This window comes from Gastrolobium bilobum, unplaced genomic scaffold (assembly GCF_033153095.1).
Source record: "Gastrolobium bilobum isolate Gb01-03AN ecotype WA unplaced genomic scaffold, APGP_CSIRO_Gbil_v1 utg814, whole genome shotgun sequence".
Classification (NCBI taxonomy): Eukaryota; Viridiplantae; Streptophyta; class Magnoliopsida; order Fabales; family Fabaceae; genus Gastrolobium; species Gastrolobium bilobum.
In genome coordinates, this window is record NW_026897615.1 from 57032 (window position 1) to 68404 (window position 11373).

General features: G+C 32.1%; 1 protein-coding gene across 1 annotated transcript; it reads right to left on the bottom strand.

Moving 5' to 3' along the window:
* LOC133308627 (probable CCR4-associated factor 1 homolog 7) lies at window positions 1-1536 on the bottom strand. The gene is made up of 3 exons (XM_061509267.1): window positions 1373-1536; window positions 1186-1248; window positions 1-1099 (listed from the first exon to the last, which is right to left on the bottom strand). Exon 3 carries the CDS (start codon window positions 1054-1056, stop codon window positions 235-237), a length of 822 nt encoding a protein of 273 aa, XP_061365251.1. The 5' UTR covers window positions 1057-1099; window positions 1186-1248; window positions 1373-1536; the 3' UTR covers window positions 1-234.
* Window positions 1537-11373: the final 9837 nt, after the last annotated feature.

The window sequence follows — 11373 nt, forward strand, 5'->3', positions numbered from 1 at the left end:
CACAAACTAAAGGAATCATCATAAATTATTATTGAAGCACTAAACTGAAGTGATTTACAAAGAACTCAAAGCTAACAAAACCAGCTAAGGTTTCAGTTACAGTTCATGCAAGGATGAAATGTTACAAGTAAACAACAACAACCATTTTTTGGCAGAAGTGTACACGAGTAAAAAAAGAAAAAGAAAAAAAACTCACACTTAGACTTACTCTACAACAAATTATACTTTTATCTTTCAATTAGTCTGTCCATTCTCAACACCTAAACCATACAAAACACCAGCATATTTCTCAGTAGAGCCGTTGAAGAATGCGTCCCTCAACTTTCTAAATGTACAAGAAGTGAGTAAACTATCAGATCCAGCCTGATGGCACACACCAATCCTCTCCACTTCCAACAATTCCGCAAGCTTGTTCAACCCACCATGGAGGTTGTTGCAGAACTTCATCAAATGCTTGATATCATACACCATTGGGAAATACATCTTGATCAAATCAAAGAACCCAGCTTGAGTATCGGGCAAGGTTCGGCATGTCAACAGCTTAAGGAGGTAACCAAAATCATAACCACTGTGAAATGTTACCCAATGTATACCATCGTTCAACACAATCCCAGATGACATGAGAAGCTCCCCAAATCGGTTCACATCAATCCCCTTCTCGCTGTTCTTCTTGAAGTCAATTCCGCATTGGCGCAATAACTCGATAGAATCGCTCGCGAAGATGTCTTCGCTGATGTTGAACTCCCGGAAGTTGAATTGCCAGATGCAGAAATTTTCAGTGCCACAAGTAGGGAGATTTCCGTGCTCATCACAGAAGGTGAGACCCAATTGGATCAGCTTCAACATGTCAACGTTGTCCTTCAAAGTTTGATAGTTATAGTCATTGATGTTTTTGAAGTTACCCACAGGGCGAAGAACCACCCCTGGGAACTCAGTGTCCATGGCTACATAGTTAAATTCGTCAACGATTTCACGGATCAACGCAAACTCCTCTTCTAGATTATCGTTCCAAACCTCCCTGATTTGAACCGAATCCCCTTTCGGTAAAATCGACATTTCCGATGAACAAAACCGAAATCCACAATCAAACCCCCCAGATCTGCAAACAAAAGACGCCCAAACCGTTCAGATCTCAAAACCTAACAAATCCTGAAACAAATCTACAAGCACACAGAGTCCTGAAACCTGAAGAGGATTTCAGTGAGTGGAGCTCCGAATCACAGGTGTGAGGTCGAGATTCAACTAGATCTGAAACAAATCGAAGCATAGAAGAACCGTTAAAGAGCCAGGACTACTTCTGAGAATTTAGAACTGAACAAGGGTTGGAAATGGAACACCAGAACGAGAACTAGTTAAGAGTAAGGAATCTAACCTTGCAGTGGCCAAAACGAAGCTTGAGTTTCACCGATCTCAAAGTTAGGACCACATGATTTTGCTTCGGTGAAGAGAGATTTGCAGGTCAACGAAGCAGGATTGGCGAGCGATGAAGGCGAAGAGACAGGAACTTGAGGGCGAGGGTTGAGACCTGATTTGTACTGGGCGTGAGGTGTGGGGTCGTTTTGGTTGGCAACAACTGCACGGAAGATGTCGTTTACATTTGTGCTCTCGCAATTCGGGATGCGACAATAAAATAGCAGTCGTTAACATCTGTCCGTAACTATAAATCACCGACCTTCTTTATTTTATTAGTATTATTTTGGGTGACGAATTCTGGATTGGTATGCTTTGCAATTATATTCAATCATTTACCAATAAAAAATACAATTCAAATATATTTATATAATAATCCTTAATTTTCAATTCCACTGGCTTTGCAATCGTGCTGTGTTATGTATGAGATTTTTCAATAATTTTACAAATCATAGAGTCATAAGTGATAAGAAAAAATTCACAGGAACATAAATAATTTTAAAACAAATCACAGAGGGACCGGTAAACTTTTCTCAAAAATTAAACCAATATAATGTTAGAGTTAATTGAATCCTTTTTTGTTCAAATCGATATTAATAAATGAACTGGTTGTATATAGGTATAAAATTATTTTATCATAATATTAGTTGGGTAAATGATTGGGCATACATTATAAAATTAGTTTATTAAATTATTTTTGTCCAGAAAATTATACGTTATATACTTTGTCGAATAAATATGATGTTATATTATTGAGAAAATGATTTATGCTTTAAAAGCATAAATTATTGTCTGCCATGCTTCAAATAATTTATGCTTTCTCTCTCTACTATTATTTCTCTACAGTCGAGACAACGTTTTTGTTTTTTAAGCAAAAATCATTTTCCCTATATTATTATAAAGGAATGTTATAAAAGAAGCTAGATTTGGAGGGAAAACTGGATAAATCATGTCTTCCGGTGAAAAATCTGCATGAACAAATATCTTTAATACAGTGATATGACATAATTGCACGTTAAACAATAATGTATAATTTTTTATTTTTTATATTAAAATATTTAGAATTTAATTATTTTTTCAACTATTTAAGTATGTTTATAATTTTTTTAATATAAATTATAGATTTACATATAATCATCGAGTCATGCAGTTCATCCAATGACTTGATACCTTGATCGGATCAACGACCGAATCGATTTTAATAACATTAATATGTCATTTTATATGACATAAAGTTATATTATTTTAAATTAAAAAAAAAACATAAATAATAAAAATTATAAGAGAGAAAATGAATGTTTTTTTTATAATTTAAAATTTAAATAAAAAATATTAAGTTATGCATTTTTCTAAATTAAAATGACATAATTCTATATCATTTAAAATTAAGAGAATGGTTAACATCTTTTAATATTCTATTTCACATATGTTTTATCTATGTTCTATTTTACTCAAATTATCAAAGTTGTGCGACAAATTTGTGTAGTCAAAAAATTTCGGCAACCATCTTGCCTTATCCGGTTTATAAATCAAACATATTAATATTTATCCGAATTTACTGGAAAAACAGTCATTGCTTTTAGTTAGCCGTACTAAATGACAGGTAATGCCACAAAATCAATCGCGTTCTTGTAACTAAATCGCTTTTTCAATTCTAATAACTATATTACTAACTACGGGTTATTGCCACCATTTATTGTGCAACTGTCCTTAGAAAGTATAAACTATAGGTTACAATCATCAAGAAGTGAAACATTTCTCAACCTAATCGCCACATTCTTAGATAAAATTATACTTGGAAGTTCTTAATAATGTTTATATAACTGGGTCTCTTTCAAAGACCAAGTCATTGCCCGGGCGTCAAGTGAATTGAATGTGAATCAATAATGATGCAAGTGGATTTGATATCAATTTATGATTCAATAACTCCAGTCCACATCATATACGGTCCAAAATGGCAGGCAAAAGCAAACAGTCCAATATGAACGCCATTACCATTTCATATAATTGCCGTGACCCAGTAATCGATAAGGTTGACTAACCTGATTAGAAGTAAAACGACAATATATGATATTAAAAATATACTATATACAATATATATATATATATATATATATATATATATATATATTGAGGAAGGTTATACTTACAACCTATTTTCGTTTACAATCTCTTACAACTATATCTTATTAATCGTTGATTTCTGCAAATCAATAGTTATAATTTATTATGAATTAATAATTAATAAATAATTTTATTTGCAAAAATCTTAACCGTTAATTGACGAAAATCTAGGGGTGAAACTGGGCCGGGCCGGCCTACAGGGGCCTACGGCTCGGCCTACATCAAGCCAGATCTGACCTAGTATATTTTGTATAATAGGCCGGGCTTGAGCCTTAAAAAAGCCTGTTTAATAAAAAGGACGTAGGCCCACATTCAAAATGTCGGGCCTATAAGCCCACAGGCTAACCTATATTGTACTATTTATTTTAAATAAAATAAAATAGAGTAAGTATGTCTTGAAGAAAAAACAAAAGATATAAATTTAATCAATTGCAATCATTTATAACTTAATTATATTTGATTATATTTTAATAGAAATCTCATTTTATTTCTTATATAAGAGGAACCAACATCTCAACATGTTAGATTGTATATATGAATATATTAAAAGATTTTTGAGAGAGTTATACTTACTACAAGCATCATGATTTGTTTGTTGGATTCATGTAGTTATTTTAATTTACATAGTATGAATTTGTTTATTGGATCTGATGAAATATATGTTATTTAGTTTGAGCATTTTGCTTTCGAAAATGACTTAAGTGCATATTGTATGAGTTTTGTTATAATTCATGATTTTGTTTGAACGTTGAAATTATGATTTTTGGTGTAGCAACTGAATTTGAGTACTTTGTAAAGTTGATTCATGGTTCTGCTTGGAAGTTAAAAATTAACAGGCTAACGGGTCAAGCCAGGCCATTTGTTTTTTTATAAACGGGTCAAACCAAGCTAACAGTTAGACTCATACTAGGATTGGGCCAGGCCAAATTGAAATTTTTTTACGTAGGCTTGGGCTTTTCGGGGCAAAGCTTGGCCCAGCTCAGCCCACTTTCACCCCTAGTTGTAAGAGGTTGTAAACGAAAATAGGTTGTAAGTATAACATTTCCCAATTTATAATATATGAGTAAAATAAAAATAGGAAGGTTATAGTTACAACTTTTTTTTTTACAACATCTTACAACCATATATCATAACCGTTGATTTCCGCCAATCAACAGTTGTCATTTATTATTAATTAATAATTAATTAATGAGTTTATATCATGAAATAAATTATCTATTTTTAATACTTTATATAGGCTTGAATCTTATATAATGATCGTAGGTGAATGCATGACAATAGGAATGTTGGTCAACCTTCCTCTATTTGCGAAAATCAACGGTTATGGTATATGGTTGTAAGAGGTTGTAAAAAAAAAGTTGTAACTATAACCTTCTTCATATATATATATATAGAACAGAATCATTTGACACTGATATCAAATTTTAAAATTTAACACTAAATTTTAACCGTTGATTTTCATAAATCAATGGTCATAATTTTAGTCAATAAAACTCATTAATTAATTATTAATTCTCAGTAAATAAAATCATTGATTGACGAAAATCAACGATTAAAATTTGGTGTCAAATTTCAAAATTTGACACCCGTGTCAAAAGATTATATATATATACCCGAGAGTGACAACTTGTTTGAAATTGTAAAAACTTATATTAAATATTTAACATGTAAAATTATTGAATAACACATAAATTTATTAAAAAATATTAAATTATTTGTGTATAACTTTTTAGGTAAATAATATTGGGGTCTATTAATCTCATGTGGCATGAGATAATTATCTCATGCAACAGGGATAAGATTGTGGCATCCATTACTTTTTAAAAAAAAAAGAAAAAATAGTGGACTCTATTTTTTTTATCTCTGTTGCATGGGATAATTATCCCATGCAACATGAGACAATTATTTTTGGTTTTTTGACCATTATAACCTTTTTTTAATAATTAGTTACCAAATTGACCTGATTTATAAACTATTTCAAAAATTTAATCTCTCCAGAAAATATAACACTAATTTTCCCCTGTTTGACCGTTGACCTTGAAGCCTACCCGGGTATATTTTGAAAATTTTGACCTACCCGGATACACCACTCCCTACCCGGGTATATTTCTTGAATCTAAAAAAATGTTTGAATTATTTACCCGGGTAAATAATCATACCTTTTTTTGCAGTTTCTACTTTCTACATGTACCGGCCTTAGTTTGGTTTCTGAGAAATTTCAAATAGCATGCATTTTGAAACACAAAAGTGTTGGGCTGATGCAACATCTAAAGTAATATTGATTAAGTCAACCAAATATTTATATTGTGATTCATGAATTCATGATCATGGTTTTCACTATTCCAGATGTAGGTAAGTGAAATTGTAGAAAACTTTTCTGTTGATACATATGAGAAGAAAACAAACCATCTAATATTCAGTAGACATGAAACGTGCTACCAAGATTAAGATCACCCACAAATGGACAAACCTATTTTTCTTGTCAAAGTTTACAATAAAAAAATATAATACCTTATCAGTAAGGGCAATGATACAAGCTGTTGATGAACCCTTGGCCTTTGTACTTGAGTGAGCCTTCTCTAACACCCTTACTGTCAAAGTTTACAAAATTCAGAGGACCATACAAAGGTTGTGGTCTTCTTAGATTCACACTAGCTCTCAGGCAACCTTTATGAGTTCTATCTTTGAAATACACACCAGAAGGTTTTGTGAAAAAATTCGTGCAGAAGCAGAATTTCAAAAAAGAAATAATAACAATCACATATTGGTCATGCGAAACGGAGGAATTTGCAAGTTGCTTATCAGGAGTGCAGCCATCAAATGAGACATCATGTGCAGCCCCAACTGAACAACAAGCAGAAGAAGGGGTAGAGAAATTCTTCAGCCATGGTCCATGAAAAGAGGAACATCCAAAATTCAGAGGATCATACAAAGGTTGTGGTCTTCTTAGATTCACACTAGCTCTCAGGCAACCTTTATGAGTTCTATCTTTGAAGTACACACCAGAAGGTTTTGTGAAGCCTAGCACACTGCCACAACTTGAGATAAAGTCATCAACATAAACATCTCCCAACACACCATTAAAAGGTGAAATAGCCATTGATTTTCTAAGAGGTCTGTGGCTTGAAAAGCAATGAGTGCACGCGTAGATATGAATATTTACCCGGGTTCTACCCGGGTAAATAATTCAAGCATTTTTTCAGATTCACGAAATATACCCGGGTAGGGAGAAGTGTACCCGGATAGGTAAAAAATTTCAAAATATGCCCGGATAGGTAGGGGTGTACCCGGATAGGCTTCAAGATCAACGGTCAAACAGGGGCAGATTGGTATTATATTTTGTGGAGAGGTTAAATTTTTGAAATAATTTATAAATAAGATCAATTTGGTAATTAATTATTAAAAAAAAATTATAATGGTCAAAAATCCCAATTATTTTCCAATAATATTATGTAAAATAATGTGTAAGATGAATAGATGATGGACTTTTTGACCACTGTAGTACATTTATAATAAAAAATTACCTTTTTAAATATATTTTTCAAAAATAATATCATTATAATGCGGTCAGACCGTGCGGGATAAGTACTATCTCGTCCCAAACACTGCGCGACTTACGCAATTTGCTAACTTGGTGAATGGTGAACCAACTTGACCAACAAAAAAGGCAAACCCGCAAATGGGTAACGCTGCAAAAAGGGGTCAACATCACCACTGCAAATGAATCTGACACTATAACAAATTAGATATTAAATTTACTAAATTATACGATTAATTAAACATTATTATAAATCTGCTACAGTGTTATAATCTTCATATGTTCGATTATCTATAGTAATTAATTAAAGATTATTTAAAAAATTCAATATTTATTACAAGATATATTTAAAAAATGTAACCATATTTCCACAAAATTGTCATTCACGTTTTAATAAGTTTTTTTTTTTCCAATAATATCTTCACTCTTTTAGATGAAATTAATCTCTTTCATAGCATAAAATACGGAGACCTTGTGTATTAGTCCAAATTATTTTGCATAGAATTTGAACCAAGGATCTTTCAGCCTTAATAATTTGTTCATTGATCTCCACTTATTAGCTATACCAATATATATTATAATTATAAGCTATCTTTTAAAAATATAACAATTTTAATAAAATTATTCATTCACATTTTTAAAACGGTTTTTAGTTTTGCCTCGTTTTGTATAAATTTTAAACAATTTATTGATGGTAACCTTCTTATTGATATGTTATTTATGCCATATATGACATTTCTTCACTTTATAATAAAACAACATTGCATTCCCCTATGTTTGCTCTTTACAAAATGCAAACATCCTCTTGCCCGCCGTAACCACGACGAATATGTAGCAAGCGGCCCTTTGGGTTCGGTACAATAACTTTAGGCCTGGTAAACCTCTAGCTAGAAACAGTGATTAAAGTGTCACGTTTGGACCAAAAATTTATCAGACTGCCACGCCAACAGTAAATTTTGTCAAAATGTCGCGCGGCATAATTCGCTACACAGTGTAGCGAATTATACATGTAAGTAATTCGCTACACAGTGTAGCGAAATATGTCACGTCAGAACGCACAGAACCAAAAATGCCACACGTCAAACTTCGCAAAATTCGCTACATAGGGTAGCGAATTTTGTAAAATTTGACATGTGACATTTTTTGTTCTGACGTGGCATATTTCGCTACACTGTGTAGCGAATTACTTGCATACATAATTCGCTACATTGAGTAGCGAATTATGCCGCGTGGCATTTTGATAAAATTTACTGTTGGCGTGACAGTCTGGTAATTTTTTTGTCTAAATGTGACAAAATGGTCACTCTCTCCTCTGGCTAAGACACTGATTTCAAGGCATGCGTTGCCAGCTATAAATAAATAATATAAAATAAATTGTTTTTGAAGAGTAGGATTTTTTAAAATCTACATATAGATAGGTGCATCGCACGTCGGTATTGTTGGTTTGGACTTTGGATACTGGAATAAAGTGCATTCGTCAGATTAGGCTGCATGTCATAGTGGTGTGTTGGTATTGAATAAACTTGACTTTTATTATTTTTTACACCTTTTTCAGAACGAGTTATTAAAAAATGTAACTTCATTAGCAGGAATATAGCTTCTTATATTATATGACACAAATTATCTCGCGCGTATATAAAAAATATGGGAAATTTTTCTTTTTCTTTTTTCTTTTTTTAATTTAATAATGTCATCCATTTTTTTGTATATGCATAAAATTATTTTATCTCATGTAATTCGAGAAAATATATTTTTTTTTAATATTGTATTAAAGGATAAGATGAAAACACAATTAAATGGGGAATACTTTTTTTATCTATTTTCTAGTTTAATATATATTAATTAGAATAACATATGTATGAAGGAGAAAAAATCTTATTTATCATATCTACGGCGAACATAATTATTATGATTTAGGATTTAAGTTAATGTTTTCATTAAATATTATACTATTTGTGAAAGAGAGTTAAGAAAAAAAAATCTACTATACTAACTTTTATCACATTTATAAATTTTATAATGCTATTTTGTATGGAAAATTTTATATACAAATTATTACGTAATTAATTGTAGTTGTAAAAAAAATTTAAATAACAAAATATAATATTTTTTGCATTTTGTTCACAAAATATATATATATATATAATTTCAAAAAACTTTTATTTTGGAGGATACAGTTAAATGAACTTCATCCTTATATTTTTACAAAAATATTATTTTGTGAATTTGGACCCGTGATCTCTTGGTTATCAATAAATAACTTTATCAATGTTCCATACGCATTCTCTTAAATTACAACTTTGTAATTTGAAATAATTACTTGTCACTTATGATAATACATAATTAGCGGTGAGTTTTTGCTTCCATAGATTAAACAATACTTGATCTAGAGCATACGGAGGATGCAAAAGGTGATTATAAGTGGTAGGAACATTTGTAATGGCATCTTCCATGCTCAAACCAATGATACGCACTAAGAGGGCGTTTGGTAAGAATGTTAGGGTGCCTTTGGTATACGGGAAGCTTATTTCTTTATTGGTGATCTAGTCCTATATTTTGATTTATGGTGCCGCCTAGGCCTAATATCTCTCAAACAAATGATAAATTCCATTAATAATTGCTGACGGTTAATTCAAATATCTCTTAATCCAAAACACAACCTAATATCTCTCAAGCATACGACTATATGATAATTCTCACGGATAACTATAGACAATTAATTCCAATGTTTCTTGATCCATATTAAGGTTCAGAATCTCTCAAATAACTATTGATAAATAATGCAAAGATCTTTTATATGATTGTTAGTGTCTCCATGATCTTAGGTAAATTACGATGTGATATTTTCCTCCACATATAAAGGCATAATATGCATTTTTATTTGCACATTTTTCCTCAATCATTCGTTGAATCGAGAGTTGGGATCCTTTCAAGCATCATCTCTCATTGTCTAATAAAGTACTTGTTCTAGTTGATCCACACAAACCCAATAAGTTTGGTCGGCCATCCAAGACCCATTAAGGGTCCAGTCCAATAGTACCCATAACCACAGGTGAGCTTGTGAACCTCACCTTAGGGAATTCTCCTCTCGTTGCACAGCTCACCATCATATATGCATGATGGTGACGTGTCTCATTGTAAGAGTGGAGCCTAGGCTAACAGTTTTTTCCTCAGACTCTAATCATTAGAGAACATTCCCCTACTTATATAAACCCCTCATCTTAGACAGGAGAGACACTTGCTATCATATACTTTATGAACTGTTACTCTAACGAATTCTAGGGTTACAATAACCTTCACACATTTTCTCCCATTTTCATAGTATCTTATGTGACTGTTATGATGACTCTCCTTGAACTCTAATTTATACCATTGCCTTAAACAATCATGCATTGAGATACTTCATCCTTTGTTACCACAATATTTCAGTACACAATGGAGCCATTATGAAAAAGACAGAAGAAATTGCACCATCAACCAATTTAAATGTCAAGTGTTGAATAATAGATATAGAAGCATACTGAATTAGAGAAAAGTTAATGAACAAGCCCTGCTAAACTGTTAATAGGATTAGAGAGACAAATTCCATTGTCAACTTGGAAAGAGGATATCGCGAGGATCATGCTTCGATCAATAATGGAAGTACACATACATTGTGCTTATAGACTGATGTAACTAGCCCTTGGCCTGTGAGTTTAATTGCATTCGGGCCCAAGGTTGTCTAGTATAGAACAACTCTGCTTAATTTTTTTTTTCAAAACAGTTTTTTACACCCAAAAAACAAAGAGTATTTTATCTAGCAATGACTTTCTATGGATAAGAAAAGTTGTTATACAAATTTGTATACATTAAAAAAGTCATTTTTGTTAGACAAATACCATTTTACTATTAATCAAATAATTTTTCCAACAAATGGTGAATCAATCATATTTTAGATGGATAACTGGTTGGGGTTGGATGAGAACCTTAGCTCTTTTGCCTAACCTCAGATTCCTACGATAGATATTCATAAAATCATTGTTGATATGGCTCCTCAATGGATTTGGGACAACCAGTACAGTTAAATGATGAAATTGCATCCAAGATTCTGGGTCATCCTTCTGGCCTAGCTATCACACAGAGGACAGGCTAGTACGGTTGAAAAACCATGTCTTTTCTTCTCTAGTAAAGATTGCATATACAAATTTGATGGGCTTTCCAAAGACGCATGTTGATGTTCTTTGGAAGAAAATTTGGACTTGGAGAGGTCTGGAACGTATGAAGACTACAATATGGCTGGCTTTGCTTAACAGACTCCCGGT